Raw genomic sequence first — 18,235 nt, forward strand, 5'->3', positions numbered from 1 at the left:
GAAATGTCACTCTTGTTGCAGTCTGGACAGCAGGCAGAAGGGGGAATTCTGCAGATAGAACAAGCCACGAGCAGAGGCTTAGTGAAAGGCGAGAGGTGGGTGGAGCTGATGGGGCATCTGAGGCCCCTGGAGCAGGGCAGAGCGAGGTAATAGACAAGTGCGGGAGTGCTCGCCCGGCCACCAGGCACGCCGGTGCCAAGGCTTGTTCAGGATACTCCTGTGGGAGGCCCTTTGGAGGGCAGGCTAGACCCTCCACACCAAGGGCGGTGGGAGTAAACCTCCCAGAGTTTCCGGGAGTTAAGTTCTCTTATCTCCATTTCCAGCCCCTTCCCCCACCCCTGACAGGAGGCCTTCGGTATAACAGTAATGGCCACAGCAGCCACAGGGCATTGCTTCCCGGGAGCCTGACGAAGGCTTTACCTAAAGTGCCTTCTCTACTCTGCCTGACAACCTGCTTTACAGTTGCAAAACTGAGTCTCACAGAAGTCGGGTGAGTATACCCAGAGCTGGAATTTGAACCCTGTCCGAGCTCGGAGCCCTCACTGTGGCTGATTTAGGGGCTCCAGTCCCTAAGGAGCAGGAAAGGGCTCCAATTCCTTCCTGAGTCCCCAGCCTCGCAGGCCGTGGAAGCAGAGGGAATGATGAGGGGGTGCCGAGCTGAATCAGCAGCCGCCGCCGCACGGTGAGGAGGGCACGGGACCCTTAGGTGCCTACAGTGCCATTTCAAAGACTGTGAGGAGGCCACTGATCTGCACGGCCCTGAGGGGCTCTCGGTTCTGGAAGCTGGGAGTCTAAGAGGAAGAGGGGCGGTGAGGGGCACTTCGCATGCTGGCAATGGGGTCAGGAGAACTTGCAAGATCACTTTGTCCTCTGGGCAGCGGACCTGATTTTGCTCCTTCCTTACCACCTCCCACCTTTCCCGCCTCCTTCCCCAGGCAGACAGGCAGACACACACAAGCCCAAGCAACTTTTTCTGAAAATGAAAGTAATAATAAGGAAAGAAGCAGAAAGACTCTGGGCGTGCAAGTCTGGGCCACTGCAGGGGAGCTTTGCCCAATCTCTGCACCTAGGGAGAAGCTCCCGGGAGGTCCAGGGTTCAGGACCAAAAGCCTCCCTCTGCCTGCCCAGAAGCCCCCCAGGTGCCTGGTCACTGCTTGCCCCAAGGGCGGTGAACGGCATCTGAGTGTGCAGACTGGGACACACACACACACTCACCACCCCTGCACGCATCACTAGGCAATTTCTCTCCCCCATCCATTTTTTTAAGTTCTCTGGATGTTTTCTTATCCTTTTTACCATAAAGATGGGTGAGAGAGGCTGGGCTGCTGTGGGAGGAGCTGCTGCGTAGGCACATACCCTTTCTCTTCCTAAAAATCCAACTAGAACTCGATGGCTCCCCCAGAACAACAAAACCAAGCCTGTTGGCCTCTCCCCTCTCCCGCCAGCTGCGCTGCCTAACCCCGGCCCTCTCCGAGTTCGTCTCTCCGCCAGTCTTCCTCTGCTTCTGATTCTTGGTCTCTCTCACTTTTGTCTCTCGACCACTTTTGCTCAATTAAAAAAAAAGGGGGGGGGTATGAACTTGAGAAGGAACCCCCCAGCCCCCCAATCTCTTCCCTACCGACAAGTGTTTGTTTCTCTCTCTCTCTCTCTCCCTCTCTCACGCACGCACACCAGCAACTCCAGATGTTCCCCGCCTTGCTGCCATCTGCTGAGAGGGCCCGGGCGCCCCGGGGGAGGGGTTCGGGATCCCGGATTCAGGAAGCTGGGAGCGGCGTGGAGCAGGCGGGCGCTGCGCACTTTTGAGACGCTCCCTAGGGTGGAACCCGGCTCCGCGCGGGCTCCGCGGGCGGCGGGGCGGGGCGCGGAGCGCCGGGGAAAGGCCGGCACTTTGGCGACGCTCCCTGGGCCGCCGGCCGCAGCCGCCACTGGGCGCGGGCGGGCCGGGCCGGGGGGCGCGCGGCGGCGGGCGGGGCCGGGGGGCGCGCGGCGGCGGGCGGGGCCGGGGGGCGCGCGGCGGCGGGCGGGGCCGGGGGGCGCGCGGCGGCGGGCGGGGCCGGGGGGCGGGCCGCTCCGCACCCAGAAAAGCGCCGGCCGGAGCGCCCCGGCCGGGCCGCCGGGGGTGAGCGTGCCGAGGCGGCTGCGGCGGCGCCTTCCAGGTGGGTGCGCGTGCCCGGGCGGGGCGCAGGGCCGGGCGGCGGAGGGTCCCCCCCCCCCCCCCCCGGGCCCCGCAACTTTTTCTGGACCGAGGGCGGCGGCCGGACGTCCCGGGCTCGGCGGGGCTGGGGGCCCCGGGCCCCGGGGGGAGGGCGTTCTGGAGACAAAGGCTCTCTGCCCGGCGCCGCGGGCGTGGGTCGGGCCTCCGGGGTCTTTGTGTGTCTGCGCGCACGTGCCTCGGGCGCTGGTGGGTCTCCCTGGATCTGGGTCCTGGGACGTGCACCTCGGGGTCCCGCCGGACCTGCCTTTCCTTGTGCTTTGTGGGTCCCCTGACGCGGCTTCGCGTCGCTGCCTCGCGCCGGTGCCCACGTTTCGTGGGTGCCTCGTGGTGCGTCCACGTACGTGGCCTGGGTCTGTCGACGTGTCTGGGGTGGGTGTCCGTGGAGCGTGTGCGCGCCGAGGACCAGACGCCGCCCCGGCTCCTCGCTCCCCTGCGGTCCACCCGGGCCCCCGACTTGGCTTCAAACTTTTCTCCCGGTTCCTCGGGCAACGGCGCGGGTCCTCCTCCCCTCGGCAGCCCGGGCGGGGGGCGCCGGCGGCCCTCCCCTCTCCCACCGCCTGCGGTCCTTAGGACCGCGAGGGGACGGGGGTAGGGCTGGTGGGTGGGGGCTTCGGCAGCGCCCGGGGACTGGCGGGGGGCTTGGGCTGGGCGGAGCGTGCGGGACACCCCTGCGGGACCCGGCTGGGAGGAGGGAGGGAAACGGCCTGTCGCGGGCTTCTGCCAGGAGCTGGAGAGAGGAGACAGTGCCTGTGTTTGTGACCGAGAGACATGTCTGCGTGGCCGAAAGGCCGGCCCCAGCCCGGCTGCGCTTTGAGATCCGCTCTCCTCTTGCAGTCCGTCCCCGGAGTGGGGGAAACCAGGCTTTGGTGCCGAACGTGAGAAGGCGACAGCAGACTTCCCGGTGCAGCAGTGAGCGTCGGGATCCCAGCCTGCCCGTGGTGGCTGGCTGCCGGCCCCCAGGACCCGGACAGGAGCTGCGGGGAGTAGGAGTCCTGCACAGACGCTGGTTGTGAATGGGAGGGCCACTTGCCCGCTGTACGGCCCTGGGCCAGTTGCTCAGCCTCTCTGAGTCGCCGTCACCTCCGAGTAGACCAGAGGGAGCTGGTGGCCTGGAGCTTGGGGTCGGGATAAGGAGAGCCCGCCTGCCCACTCTTGGCCGGGAGGGAGGAGGTGACATTCAGGAACTTCTGTCGTCCTTCCACCCTGCCTGCTCTGCCCTTTGGATAAGTCCAGGCTTGCAGATCCCGGCACTGACCGAGGGGAAGGGCTGCTAGCCATACGGGCCTGCTGGCCTTTTAATCCTGGGTCCAAAACATAAGCCTCAGCTCCACCCTAGTGTTAACCTGCAGGTGCGGGGAACCCTCACCTGGGAAGGGTGACCTGGGCCCTTTCTGGGCCTCAGTCTCCCCATCTGGAGTGGGGGTTGATAACAGCCTTCTTGTCCCTTCCAGCCCCTGCAAACACTTGGATGTTGAAAACCCCCCCCCCCCATTTGACTTGGCCCGTTCCCAGGCACTCATTTGCCCTTCTGAAGTAGGCGGGGAGGGGGCGGGAGGAGGGGGTGCAGGGCGTCAACTTCAAGGTCAAGAAAGGAATGAAGTGAGGTGGGTCTGGGGTCCTGGTCCCTAGGGAAGGAAGAGGGGCGGGAAGGTCTGAGGGCAGCAGCCTGGGAAGGGTCCACTTGACACACGTTCCACCCACCCTTCTCCCCACCCGCAGCTGCCCCGTGGGGTGGAAAGCTATGTTTAAATGGAAGCTTGCGGGTGGGTGGAGATATGACTTTCTTCTTAATCATAACTTCTGGGTTTCGAAGCAGGGGTGCCCTGAAAAAGCCCATTCATCCGTTGTCAGACACGCCTGGGTTGGGCACGGAGGATGCTTGAGCCAAGAGGGCTGGACCCACCCTGGAAGAGAGGCGCCGAGGGATAACGCAGGGGAGGGGGCCAGACGGAGGAGGTCAGCGTTCTCACTCCTGCTCAGGGTTTTGAAGTCAGTGAATACGCAGGGGAGGCAGGAAGGGTCTCCCGCAGAGGGAACAGCAGGTGCTGGGCTCCGTGTGTTCTGGAAACTGCGCAGAGATGGTCAGCAGTGTGGACTTCAGATGGCAGGGTCTTAGGGGTGGACGGTAGGAGTTGAACTCCAGGCTGGGAGGGGAAGGCAGGAACCAAGGTGGGGCTGGCTCAAAGGGCCTTGAACGCCAGGCCTCGGACCTGGGACTTGAACCTGCAGGCATTGGGGAACCACTGGGGGGGGGGTTAAATAGTCATGACAGGGTGGGACTGGTAACTCTCAGAAGACTTCCTCTGGTTTGGGGTGGTGCTGGGGGCTGGGAGACCAACTGGAAGTCCCATGCACCTGTGTTCTGCTCCAACTCCATTGTGCCCAGCTCCGGGGCCTTAACCTCTCTGACCTTCAGTCTCCTCATCCTTCAAATGGGGAGAGTAACTTCTCCTCACTGATCTGTTGTGAACGTTAAAGAGGGTAATGAGTTACACATGCTAATAAAATGAAAAGTGCTTTGTAATATGTATTACGTTGTGCAGGCTCTTAGGTTACGCTGACAGTGAAGGCAGAGGTGGCATCTGCTTGGTCCTGAGCCCGATTCAGCACCTGGGGAAGCCCCGCGTACCTGCAAGGCCCGGACCTGCTGCTCTCCTCCTGCCCAAGCAGGCGGAAGCTTTCAGTCCTCAACATTTTGTCCATCTGGTTTACTCTCGTCTCCCCATGGCCAGGCCCTGGGCAGGAGAGGAGCTGGGCACAGATTGGTAGGGCTGCCACAGACCTCAAAGTGGGCCAGTGCCATGATGGGCAGCCCAGGTGACCCTTTACTGGATGAGGGGCAGGTTTGATGGGGAAGGCCTCGCAGACGAGGTGCCATTTGAATCCGATGAGTGATAGTTTGCAGGGTAGACGAAGGAAAGAGGGTATTTTTGTCGTCTTCATCAGAGGCAGCCGCCTGTGCAAACACCTGGGGCTCTCCGGAGAGGGATGGGGCCCTGGACTGGAAAGCTGTCTTTACCGGGTGGTTTTATTTTTAAACGAGGGAGCAGTGGTGGGTTCTGGCTCTTCAGTTGGAAAGCACACTCCGAGGTAACTGCAGGTCAGTGGTGAGAGTGAGAGTGACCCACCCGCCTAGAGGTAGCTGGTGGACTTGGCACCGTGCCCTCATTCTGGCCTGAGCAACACAAGTGCTTCGGCCTCCTTTGGCCTCTGCAGACCTTTCCGGCTGCCCCTTGCCAAGCGCCTCCCAGTGCCCTGGTCGAGCCTGGTCAGCACCTTGGAGCCCCAGCACGTCCCTGCATGGGGCACTGAGAAAGAATCTGAGGCCTCGGAATGAATTTTGCATTCTTCATCGCCTGCTGCCCCAGCCTTGCCTTATGATCTGCTGGTGTCATAACTCTTTTTTTCCTTCCTGGCCCTTAAAATAGCTCCTTCTGGGGCAAGAACCATCCTAGTGGCCTGTTGGGAGCAATTACAGAATCATCACCATGTTACAGAGGGGTGAGGGCACACCCAAGCCGCTTAGCAGGTCGCGGGAGGCGCTGGGGTCGGTGTCCTGTCGCTTGGCCCCAAAAGCCATTTCCTCTGCTCTGCAGCACCTCCCTTGTGTCTGTGCATGCTGCCTCAGACCCAAGGTCACTTTAAAATCTTCTGGAAGAAGACACTGGAGGGAGAAAATGGATTAGGGAGTGTTTCCCTGCAAGCGGCTCTCTTGGGGGACATTTTTGGGCTTCGAGGCCCCGCCTGCACGGAGGGCCATGTCAGGGAGGGGGCCAGGCACTGGGGGTCGCAGTGCATGAGTCCTGATTGCAGTCTCTGTCCTCCCTGGCTCTGTGACCCTAGATAGACCACTGTCCCTTTTGTGGACCTCTTTATAAACTAGGGATGGTGGGGTGGCTGAACAGGTAAGACTGAGCAGTGTGCTCTGGCGAGGTGGTTTTCGAAATACCTGGAGCATCTTCATGGAATACCCTCTCGGTGCCAGGCCCAGGGCTTGGCTCCAAGGCCACAGACACGAACCCTGCCCCATCCATGCCCAGGTGGCCCAGCACGTAATTCTAGTCCAGCACAGGCATATCAGAGACAGCGTCTGCCCGTGCCACCCGTAAGTCGAGGCAGAGCGGAGTAAGGAGCAACAGCTCTAGAGACCAGACATCGGGGTTCAAGTCCCAGTTCCTCCTCCGCTGCCCCTCTGAATAATGACCGCCCTTGTCTGCAAAATAGGGTGACCCCGTGGCCGAGGACTTGTGAGGCGGACCCGAGATGCTGGCGGTGAAGCGCGCGGCGAGCTGACGTGTTTGCACAGATGGGCGGCGGTAGCGGCACTGCCGGGAGAGCCAGCCCTCGAGGCCCGGGAGTTTGGCCCTGAAATTCTTTCTGCCTTGCATTTTCAGAGCTGACTAAGTGGTTGAAGGGCAGGACGTTTATGAACTTTCCACCTAGGGATTTCGTTAGCGCCGGCTGGAGTGAGCTCACGGCTAAGGGGAGCGGGGGGAAGGCAGCTCAGCGTTGAAGAACAGCTGTGGGGGCAAAGGCCCATCTCAGGTGGGTGCTGGGGCTCCGGTCCAGGCCGAGACTTGGCCCTCTGCCCACCTAGCTCCTGTGCCAGGGGCTCCCTGTTGAAGTTGGGGGCAGGGGGGTGGGCAGGAAGGCCCAAGCTGGAGCCCCTAACCCCAGAGAGTGCTCCTCAGAGAAGGGGCTGGGGCCTTCCCAGCAGGCACCAGGAGAGACTGGGAATGCTGGTGCAAGCCGCACGGACCTGCTGTGCGGCTGCCCTGTCTTGGGTGCTTGGGTGGGGGTGACCCTAAGGCAGAACAGGACGTGGTGGCCTTCAGGAAGCTGAATAAATCATCCCCATCGTGGTCTGCTTTTAGCATGTGGCAGGTGCTGAGCTGGAATGCTACGTTCTGCCATTTCATCCTTTCGACAGCCCCATGCTGTCATCCCGGTTGGGAAGCAGACTCCGCAAGCTTGAGACTCGCCCCAGGTTGGTAGGTGACAGAGCAGGTTTTACACCTGGGACCGAGTCCAGCTTGGCTCTTAACTGGCTCTTTCAGCCGGCGGTGTTGGCACGCGCCTGCCAGGCCCGGCGCTGACCCCAGCTGGGGGTAAGGGATGCACTGACAAGGCAGGGTCACCGCCCCGAGTTGCTGACGCCTCAAGTCAGGAAACGGGCAGGTACATAATGGCAGAGCTTGTACTCAACGCACGTCCAAAAGGTGTGTATGCACAGCCTGCGGGTGAGCGACGGGGGAATGGAGACGGCGGGAGGGGTGGCCCGGAGCCCAGGGGACAGAGCGGGCTTTGTTCCGCTGGCCTGGCGTGGGGACGTGCGGAGCTGGCAGGGACCGGGACCCAGGTTCTGGGATCTGCGCTGCTGCTGCTGCTGTGCCGTTGCTGCCCCCTCGGGGCCTCAGTGACCTGCAGTCTCACAGGTACCTCCCAGGGCCCAAGTCCTGGAATTCTCTGGCTTTTGAGGGAAGTAGGAGCCGAGGCCGAGAGCTGTTTCAGAGGCTACATGTGAAGGCCATTTTCCCTCTGGCTACCAAGGAGGCTTCGAACACAGACGAGGGGCTCCTTCCGGGGAGGGAGTGGGCAGCTTGCAGGGGGAGGCCTCTGTGCCGGGGAAGCTTGGTTTCTGTAGGCAACATAGATCCTCAGGATTTTTGAAAAGGTGACGGGCGTGGCCAGAGCTGTTCTAGGGAGGCCTCAGCACAGTCCAGGGGCACGGCAAGGGCCGGCATTAGCCACACCACGTACTCCTTTGTCCTCCAAGGCCATCAGCAAACCCTTCCTTAGGGCCTGGGGCAGTGAATAAGGCCCTGTCCTGGAGGACCTGACGATAAGGGCCCTCAAATCTGGAGCGGATGCCATTTCTAAGTCCCTGTCCTCCTGCCCTGGGGTTCTGTAACTTATTTCATCAGAGGGTGTCCTTGATCTACAAGTTAAGTTTTGGAAAAGAAGCAATGACCTTAGGTCCCAAATTCCCTTTTCTCCCTGGCTTCCTGTCTGCCTGTTCCTGTCTTCCGTGGCAGGCCCTGGCTGTGTTCCCCTGAAGGGAGGCTGTGGTAGTGCCATTTCACAAATGAGAAAACTCAGGCTCAAGACAAAGAAAGGACACCTCGAAGGCCGTGAGCTAGTGGCAGAGCTGGGACCAAGTCCTGCTCTCTGGGCTCCAAGGCTGGTGCTGGTTGTTACGGCTCTGTCTTCGGTCCCCATTGCTGGCCTGCAAGCCCCGTGAGGGTGGGGGCCTCATCTGTGCCCCCACACCTGGCACAGGGCCTGTACTTGTTGAGGGTCAGTGAAATCCTGACATGCTGGAGCTGGATTATCTAGGCTAAATCCCTCGTGTTGAGGCTGGAGAAACAGGCTCAGAGAGGGGAGGGTGTTTGTCCAAGGATTCAGACGGTCCTTGGCAAAGTGGAGCTAAGACGCAGGAGTCCTTACTGCCCCCTGAGCTGGCCTGGCTGCCATACCAGTTGCCCTTTCACCCCACCCCCCACCCCGTGGCCCGAGCACCTGCCAGGAGCCTGGCACGGCACTGGGTGGTTCCCACCTGTGAGCTCTGACCTCCCTGGGGAAGGGATTATTGTCCCCTTGTTTTAGATGAGGAAACCTGAAAGAGAGGCGGTCCCCTGGCGAAGTGCTCGGTCTAGCAGGTGACTCCTCCCTAGCACTGTGACCCCAGGATTGGAGCTTCCATTGGAGGCACCACTGACTCCAGAACAGTTTTCCTTTCAAGGGCCAACTCTGATCCATGGTAGAGGTGGCGGCCTCCCGCGGGAAGAATCCTGAGGCCCTGTCCAGATTCCACAGGCAGCAGCGCCTGCTGGAAAAATGGAGCCTGCAGTGGCCCCGGGGGCAGAGAGCGGACGGGTCTTCCACCCCTTGAGCCCTATGGGATGTCTGGTTTCTCAGATTAAATCTCCGCAGCCATCCTCGCAGCCACCTGCTCGGAGGACAGCAGGCCGGGCGTTACCACCCCAGGTTTACAGGTGAAGGAAGCTGGCCTGGAGAGGAGAGGTAGTAGCTTGCGCAGTCCACGCTGCCAGTGAGCGTCGAGGCCCGCAGCCTCTCCCCGGCCCGCCCCCCCACACACAGAGCTGAGGTCATCCTCAAGAGGACCGCCCTCCTCTTCCTGCCTCAGGCCCAGAGCCCCCCAGCCTTCCTAGAAAGAGCCCTAATCCAGGAGCACACTGATAAGAGCCTTGGCCTGCTGGATGCGTGTTTGCTGAAGGGCAGAGGAACAGAGAGGAGGTCAGCGGTCAGCCCACCCACCCCCCTCCCCTCTGGACAAAGGCCGGGCAGGTGGCTGGTACTTACCGCCAGCCCTCCCCCGGGTCAGGTGCTCCCCACAGAGGCCTCACTTCCATCCTCTCGTTTCTTCTTCACCTCGGTCCTGCGAGAGGGATTTCTTTTTAAAGATTTATTTATTTCTCCCCACCCCCTTGTTTTTCACTTGTTGTGTCTGTTTATTTCCCTGTTCCTTTTAGGAGGCACCCGGGACCTCTGATGCGAGAGGGAGGTGCCCAATCGCTGGAGCCACCTCCACTCCCTGCTTTTGTCATGTCTCGTTATGTTTTTCCTGCCCACATCTCTTTTTGCGTCGTCTTGCTGTGTCCGCTCGCCACGCCTGTGCGTTGCGTCAGCTCACTGTCTTCTTTAGGAGGCACTGGGAATCTCTGTTCTTTGCTTTGTTGTCTCTCTCATTATTTTTCCTTCTTGTGTCTCTTGTTATGTAGGCTTGCTGCACCTGCCTGTCGCTCAGGCTTGCTGTCTTCTTTAGGAGGCACCAGGAACCGAACCAGGGACCTCCCATGGGGTAGGCGGGAGCCCAGTCTCCTGAGCCACATCCGCTTCCCTGAGATGGATATTAATATCTTTACTTTACTCATAAGGAGACTGAGGCTCAGGCATTATGGCTAGCCAAGACCAGAGAAAGCAGAGAGGGCCAGGGAGGCAAGCCTACGAGTCTTACTCAGTGTGTCATGCTTTCTTTAGTATAAAGGAGAAAATAGAAATAAAGTAGATTGACATGCTTAAGTCACTAATGTCCTACCATCTACACAAAACCTGCTGTTACGTCCATATACTTCCTTCTGGACTTCCCAAATTAGGATTTTTAAAAATACGTCGTTATAATTTCCTTGGACATGCAATTTATCCTCATACCACCTAGTATTATGGCATCAGCCTTCTCGGTGAGATTGCAGACTCTCCTGAGCATTATCGTCATTGACTCTCTAAGATCCCTAACAGAGTTACACGGCGTCGTGAGTGGGGTGGGGGAGCCCTGGGCACTGGGCCTGCCCCTGCCCCACCGGCGATCCGTGGACAAGTCACTGCAGAGTCTCTGGGCCACGGTCCCATTGGTAAAGTCAGGGAGGGCCACCCTGGGAGATCAAAGGAGCAAAGGCCCTTGGGAAACTAAAGGGCCGTGCCTCTGGAAGGAGCAGTCTTCCCTCTTTCCCTCGACTCCTACACCTCTTTCATAAGGGGGCCTTGAACTTGAAGTTTTGGTGCCAGCAGAAGCATCTCCGAGGGCACTTCTGGGGAACGTAGTGGGGCCGGAGTCCATTTAGGGGAGAAGGGCAGAGGCGACTGCCCCCAGGCACAGGGGGGGAGGCGGAGGCCCCGAGGGGCGGCGGGAGGCCCTCCCTGCAGAGAGGAAGCATCTGGGCCGCGTTTGGGCTGCGGGTTACATAAGCAGCAGCTCATGGGCTCACTTGGTGTTTAAAGGACATACTGTATAATCACCTTTGGGAGCCCGAGGGTAATCTCTGTGCCCTCTGTGGGCGTTTGTTTAAACCCTGGGAAGGGGGGTGTGAGCAGATGGGCTTGGCAGGGAAGGCGGGGCTCTTGGTAATGAACCCCACGCTGAGGAGCTCACCCGTGGGAACAAAGGGGGCCTGAAGCAACCTAATATTTTCCTTTTGGTTCCAGACATTGGAACACTCTGTCCTGCCTCAGCTGGGACCGAGCCCAGGATGCACCTGGGCTGGGTTTAATCCTCAAATTGGCCTCCGCCAAAGCAGGGGGCGGGAGAGGAGGGCCTCAGTGGGGGAGGAACCCCGCTTCTCCCTGCCCTTGGGCAGAGCCAGAGTGGGGATCGAGTGGCTCAGGCTTTCAGGTTTCAGGTAGGGCTGGTAACACTATCCTGCTGCTTCCCCTGCCCGGCCCCCTCCCGACGGCCGGTGGGGGGAGGACCGCAGGGGAGCAGGGGCCGGGGCAGGGTCATCTCAGACGAGGCTGGCCTGCTGGCGTGAGGTTGGTGCCTTCTGTCTCCCAGGCGGAGTGGCGGCTGGGGTGGGGGGAGGCGGGTGCCCACCCTCTCAGCATCACGGTGGCACCACCGAGCTGGCCGAGGGGACTCAGGCACTGTGCAGTGAGTGTGGCCACGGGCTTTGGGTCACACGGATGTGGGCGTGAGGATCGCATGGGACGGCACGCACGTCGTGCCCGGCGTGGTGGCAGCTACCGGATATAGCGGTACAGGGAGGGAAACTGAGGCCTGGGGAAGGAGAGTGGCCCTGCCAGGCCTGCTAGAGGCAGCAGATAGGAATGGAGGAACTGGAGCTGAGCCGGTCCGGCTTCTGGTCCTTTTATGAGTTTGCCTTTTACGAGTTTGGGGTAAGACCCTCTTCCTCTGTGGCAGCTGAATCCCAGGGGCCAGAGGGAAAGGGGCTTTGGGGATGGGGGGCCCCAGGCCACCTGGAAGGGAGGGTCCTACCTTTGGAGGAAGGCCAGGTGAGGGGGCTGAGAAGCCAGCCATCGTCACCCATGACTGGGGGTCTGGTGGGGGGCCGTCCTTGCAGACCCCCTTGCGGGGAGAGAATCCTTGTCTGGAGGCTGGACTCCGGGTCCCGGGCCTGGCTCAGCCACTGTCCAACTGCAACACTGGGCCACGCCGCCTCTTCTGTACCACGGGCGAGGCGGGTAGCTAGTCCCGCCCCCGCATCGCTGTGTGGCCCTGCCTGTGTCTTAACCTCTCTGGGACTCGGTTCCCCCTTGTGACATGAAGGTAGATTTCTGCCTTGCGGGATGGCTGTGAGGGCTAAATGAGCCCAGGCCCCGAGGCAGCTAGCACGGTGCACCTACGCGCTCCCTGCCCCGCCCCCCAGGTTTCTGGCTGAGTTCCCTTCCTGCCTCAGCTGTGAGCCCCTCCCTGGGCGGAGGCCTGGACCTAAACCAGCCAAGGACCCTAAAGCGTCAGAGCTGCAGGGGCCAACCCCCAAAACCATCTAGTCCAGGGGGGTTCAAACCGGGTTCCCTAGGGCCCTGTGGCCCGGCCCCCCACCCTCACTTCTGCCGCTCTCCTCTGCTAATCTTAAGAAAGGCTTCTGTCCCTCCCAGTTTAAAATCCACCATCCTGGCTTCACCCCCCTGACCATTACAGATGGGGAGACTGAGGCCAGGGAGGACAGAAGGAAGGGGGCTGGCGGAGCCGGTGCCTGGGGCCGTCGGCTCGCGTCTCAGGGTGGCGTTAGAGCCGTCTGGTAAGGGGGGGCGGCCGCCAACCCCCACCGTGCCTCTCTCCTCCTAGCCCCCACCATGCCGTGGTGCCTGCTGCTGCTGCTGGCCGTGAGCGGCGCCCAGACCACCCGGCCCTGCTTCCCCGGGTGCCAGTGCGAGGTGGAGACCTTCGGGCTCTTCGACAGCTTCAGCCTGACGCGCGTCGACTGCAGCGGCCTGGGCCCCCACATCCTGCCCGTGCCCATCCCCCTGGACACGGCCCACCTGGACCTGTCCTCCAACCGGCTGGAGACGGTGAACGAGTCGGCGCTGGCGGGGCCGGGCTACACCACGCTGGCCGGCCTGGATCTGAGCCACAACCTGCTCACCGGCATCTCGCCCAGCGCCTTCTCCCGCCTCCGCTACCTGGAGTCGCTGGACCTCAGCCACAACGGCCTGGCAGCCCTGCCCCCCGGGAGCTTTGCCAGCTCACCCCTGGGCGACGTGAACCTCAGCCACAACCGGCTCCGCGAGGTCTCGGTGTCCGCCTTCGCCACCCGCGGCCGGGGCGGGGCGCTGCACGTGGACCTGTCCCACAACCTGGTCCACCGCCTCACGCCCCACCCCGCACGGTCCAGCCTGCCCACGCCCCCCATCCAGAGCCTGAACCTGGCCTGGAACCGGCTCCGCGTCGTGCCCGACCTCCGAGACTTGCCCCTCCGCTACCTCGGCCTGGACGGGAACCCGCTGGCGGCCATCGGCCCGGGCGCCTTCGCGGGGCTGGCCGGCCTGACGCACCTCTCGCTGGGCAGCCTGCAGGGCCTCCCCCACCTGGCGCCCCATGGGTTCCGTGAGCTGCCGGGCCTGCAGGTCCTGGACCTGTCGGGCAACCCCAAGCTGCAGTGGGCGGGGGCCGAGGCGTTCTCGGGCCTGGACTCGCTGCAGGAGCTGGACCTGTCGGGCACGGGCCTGGTGCCACTGCCCGAGACCCTGCTGCACCGCCTCCCCACGCTGCAGAGCGTCAGCGTGGGCCAGGGGCTGCGGTGCCGCCGCCTGGTGCGGGAGGGCGCCTACCCCCGGCAGCCCGGCTCGGGCCCCAAGGTTGCCCTGCACTGCGTGGACACCCGGGAACCCGCTGCCAGGGTGCCAGGCACCTTGTGACGAACGGTGTGGCCCCAGGCCACGTGACAGACTGCTGCCCTGGGCTTGCTCCAGTCCCGGGCGATTCCTAGTAGAATGTGCCAATGCCGGCGGGGACTCTAGCGGGCCAGTGTCGTGGCATCACCGCAGGAGCCGGGACCTAGGAAGAGGCTTTGGACCTGGGGCCAGTGCCCAGGAGCAAAGTCTGACCCCTTTGTCTCTGATGAACTCCCCAAGCCATGAGCAGAGGGACTTCGATGCCAAACCAGATGCTGGTCCCTCCCTGCTGCCCTTCTCCACCTGTCCCCAAAGTGCCTTCCCGTGTGCCTGGGCCAGTCGGACCCGTCCCAGGAGGAGGGTGGATGGGCCCCCCTGCCGCTGGGCAGTCTCACAGGGCTGGGCACCCCAGGGCCCACAGTCCAGTCTCTCAGGGCATGGGTTACTTGTCACGGGGCTCAGGCATACGGGCCCACTTCATCATTTTTTCTTCCCCTAGAACCCTGGGTAGAGCCTTAGTGTAGAAGAAGAGAGAAAATCAAGTCTGCTTCTGCCATGTGACAGTTGGGGAAACTGAGGCCTAGGGAAGGAAAATGATCACCTGAGGCCCTCCAGGGGCAGAGCTGTGACCGGAGCCCAGTCTCCTACCTCCCAGCCAGCCTCTCTGCTGCATTCTCTAAATCCTCCCTCCCTCTCCCCTTCCTGGGCCTCCCTGCACTTCCAAGACCCCGAGACCCCCATCCTGCTGTTTCTGCCATTTCCTGTTACCACAGGGGTGGTGGCAGCAGGGCGGGAGGGGCCGTGGAGATGGGCTCAGCCCAGGGGCCAGCTGTGTGCCATGGCCGAGTGGGGTCACCTCTCAGGCCTCTGGGAGCTTGGGATGTGCCAGTCCTAGCCCTGCCTGTTGCACACTCTGGAGTGGGGTTCCCTCACGGGGACTGGAAATGGGCCCCCCAACCCCCAAGGTACAGCCCCGGCACAGTCCCCAAGCCCCTGCCACGGGAGCTCCGAGGGGCCTCTCGGCTTCAGCCCCGGCAGGCCCTGAGCCGGACTGCCCTCGCCATGCTTAAGAACGCAGCGAGGTCGCCCACCCGCGTTTGAACAAGCATCTTGGCTTCCTAGCCCTGGGCTCTCTGTCTTCGCTTGACCGAAATTGTTGCCTTTTTAATGGACTGCCATTTTCCACCACCCCCTCCCCCGCTGGCAGGGGACGGAAACATGTCATTTGGAAAAGAAAGGGACAGTTGCATTTGCTCAGCATGGTGTATTGTGTCCTGGGATACGCTGCGGGGGCGGCTGGGCAGAAGCCAGCCAGCAGTGGGCGCGTGGTGGGGGGGGGCGGTCCCCCGGAGGTGCCCGCAGGCAGTGGTGGTGAGGGCTCTGGCTTCCCTCGGCAGCCCCAGTGTCCCCAGGTTTAATAAACACTCATTCCAGCTTGCGCTCACCGACAATCCCCGGGCTGGCCCTGGGGCCACGAGGACAAAAGGTCAGGCCCTGCTTGTTCTTGAGAATCCAATAACCACCAGGATTTGGAGAGTGAGGCGACACGAGGGACGGAGTTACTCGGGGGTGGCCTGGACTTCCACTGCAGCCTGTCCTCCTCCTTCATCCCCACACCCCCTGCCGCCCCAACTCCACCACCCCTGCTCCAGCCGTGGCCATAAACTTGCCTGGCCCTCACGCCCTTACTCCAGCTGCTGCTCTGGAAGCGTGTGCTCCCATCTGCCCCAAACTCCTCCCCATGCTAGCAGACCGGTCCCCGCTGCCTCGGTTCCCTCCTCCATGCTCCAGCAGTTGAGTACCCTGGTCATCCTCCACCCCGGCCGAGGGCATCTCAGCCTTGCGCGGGCTCGCTGCGGGCTGGGAGGGCTGGGAAGCGTGCCTGCCACCTGCTCAGCCAAATGGGCTGGCTGGCTGGCAGCAGGTTCTTCCAGAATTCCAGCGGCCAATCGTTCCCTGATTCCTATTCTAGCTGAGTCCTGCGGAGGGCGGGAAGGTGAATCCTCCCCAGTGTCTGCCCTGGGGGGAGTCGCCTTCCTGTGGTAGGAGGGGAGAAAGGCCCCTGACCCTCAGCCCCTCCTTGGGAGCTCGAGGGAGCCCTGCAGGGGGGCTGGCGGGGCTTCCTGGAGGAGGCTCTGCCACCCCTGAGGACGGGGCTGGCTTGGGAGGAGATGGGTGAGCTAAGGGGTAGAGCCCAGCGCACGGGTGGGGAGCTTGCCCCTTTGGGCACTCAGGCCTCCAGAGGGGGCAGTACCCACCTACGCCCGCGGCGGGGTCAGTGTGGGGAGGGGCTGAGGCCTGGGGTGGGGGTGGCCAGGGTGAGACCCCAGAACCACGGGCGCTCCTGCTTTGTTCTCCACCCCTCCACAGTCCTTGGGACAGAGAAGTTGTAGAATTTAAAAGGGGGTGCAGGTGTGGGGTCCCGGGGAGTTTCGCCCAATGGGGCACCCCCAGCCCCGGCCTCCGCATGCTTTAGGGAGAGCCTCGGCCTGGCCGGCCCTTGCGGAGGCTTCCAGGCCGCACCTCACTGCCACCTCGTGGTCGCGCTTGGCCGGGCGCCCCAGGACCCCTGGAGGCCTAAGGGGACCTGCGCAGTCTGCGCCTCCAGATCCTTCTCCGCCAGCCAGATCCCCCTCCTCTTGCCTTACTCCGCCCTCCTGGAATGAGGGCGTGTGAAGCTTACAGAATCACCGGTATTAGCGTGATTTGGAGTTTATTAAAAATAATAATAATAATAATAAAATTGAAGTCCTGACTCCATCACTAACGAGTTTTGTTTGGCCAAGTAACTTGAATTCTCTGATCCTCCATTTTCCTATCTGGAAAACAGAGATGAAAATATCTTAATACAAACACCACAGGTTTGAATGAGGAGTGAATGAGATAACATTTGTAAGGAACCAAAAACAGTATCTGATACAAGGTCAACAATAAACGCTCATTCCCTCCCTCATTTAACCATAGAATTACGTAATAGATTACAGAATCACGTAGTCTTGGACTCTTTTTTTTTTTGATAAATGACTCAAAAATGAAGAGTTTGTCAACTTTTATGCATCTGGAATTGCAGAACTCTAGACCACAGGGTCTTTGCTCCTATGCCCCTGACCTGGAATAGATGTTGAACCAATTTGAGATGAAATGTGGAGATGGGGAAACAACTGAGGCACAGTTTGCTCCGTGGCCCAGGCAGGGTCACAGACATTCCCTTGCATTTCCATAATACATTTGGCTATACTGGGCATCTCCCCCTTGTCCCTTGTGCACATGCTAGCCTTCCCTCCTCACAACAACTCTACAAGGTATTATTGTCACCGTCCAGATGAGGAAACCAGCCTGTACCTTCACATGGTGATCCCCTCATGCCTTTCCTTTCTGGGCCGGCCAACCATGCCGGACCCTCGAGTCAGAGAAGGTAGAGGTGCTCTGTGAAGCCGAAAAGCATGGGGATTCCATTTATGTTTCTGTTGGAAATAAATTGGAGAAATCATGCCCCTCTAAGTCTCTCCAGTCATACCTTTGGTTCTAGATTCTAGAGCGTGAGATGTCAAAGGTCAAAGTCAAAGTCCTTCTCCTTCTGCCCTCACTTCACAGATGGGGAGCCTGAGGCCAGCAGAGGAGCAGCTCACGGTTGCACTGTAGGTAGCAAGAGTCTGTACTTCAGAACTAGCTACATAATTTGAGACCCAAGTGCAAAATTGAAAACTTATTTAGAATTTCAAGATGGCAACAGTAGAGCACTGAACTAAGCGCAAGGCCCTCCTAAGCACAGGACTCTATGTAACTGCGCAGGTTGCATTCCGTGAAGCCTGCCCTGCTGTGCTTGGACCAACCCATTTATAGAGGAGGAAGGGGCCAATGTGCAGAGAGGGTGGTCAGGAGGGCAGAGAGTCTGAGTGGCTTTGTGTGTGGCCCAAGTCCTCTGTAGCTCAGGGAGCTGATGAGACTCTTCCACAGTCAGGAATTTCCCTCTGGGTGTTATGCCACCATCCTCTAACTTCCACCATGTCCATGGCCAAAGGGTGGTCAGGGAAAGGGGCAAATGGAGATGCAGATGCTGTCATCCTCCAACTGCTACCATGCCAGCTCACAGGACTGGCAGATTACCAGTCTCCCTCAATGGGACTGCCAGGAGTATGATGGACAGAGGCTTACCCCACTCCGCTCACTTTATGTGCTTACAGAATAAAAGGTCCATCAGTGCCCATTCATACCCAGTACCCACTAAGGGCCAGGCCATCAAAGGCTGATAAGGCCTTGCTCAATATTGTTGGCTAATTTTCATCAGGAAGCTAGTGTCCATCAATATCTAATGTTTACCAGCACCTAGTGCCCATCAGTGACAGCTGCCACCAAAGGGAAAATGTGCAACGGTAGCAATGTCCACTACTACTTAATGGCCAGGGTTCACAGGAAGTGAATTAAAATTGC

General features: G+C 60.6%; 1 protein-coding gene across 5 annotated transcripts; it reads left to right on the forward strand.

Moving 5' to 3' along the window:
* Positions 1 to 2,069: 2,069 nt before the first annotated feature.
* On the forward strand, positions 2,070 to 16,567 carry TSKU (tsukushi, small leucine rich proteoglycan). 5 transcript variants are annotated; one of them, XM_058306014.2, is made up of 2 exons: positions 2,070 to 2,156; positions 12,759 to 16,567. In XM_058306014.2, exon 2 carries the CDS (start codon positions 12,767 to 12,769, stop codon positions 13,826 to 13,828), a length of 1,062 nt encoding a protein of 353 aa, XP_058161997.1. In that variant the 5' UTR covers positions 2,070 to 2,156; positions 12,759 to 12,766; the 3' UTR covers positions 13,829 to 16,567. The 5 variants fall into 5 exon arrangements, with proteins under 5 accessions (XP_058161997.1, XP_071074378.1, XP_071074379.1 ...); XM_071218277.1 differs by lacking the exon at positions 2,070 to 2,156 and adding an exon at positions 3,092 to 3,221; XM_071218278.1 differs by lacking the exon at positions 2,070 to 2,156 and adding an exon at positions 3,129 to 3,198.
* The last annotated feature ends 1,668 nt before the right edge of the window (positions 16,568 to 18,235 follow it).

This window comes from Dasypus novemcinctus, chromosome 10 (genome assembly GCF_030445035.2).
Source record: "Dasypus novemcinctus isolate mDasNov1 chromosome 10, mDasNov1.1.hap2, whole genome shotgun sequence".
Classification (NCBI taxonomy): Eukaryota; Metazoa; Chordata; class Mammalia; order Cingulata; family Dasypodidae; genus Dasypus; species Dasypus novemcinctus.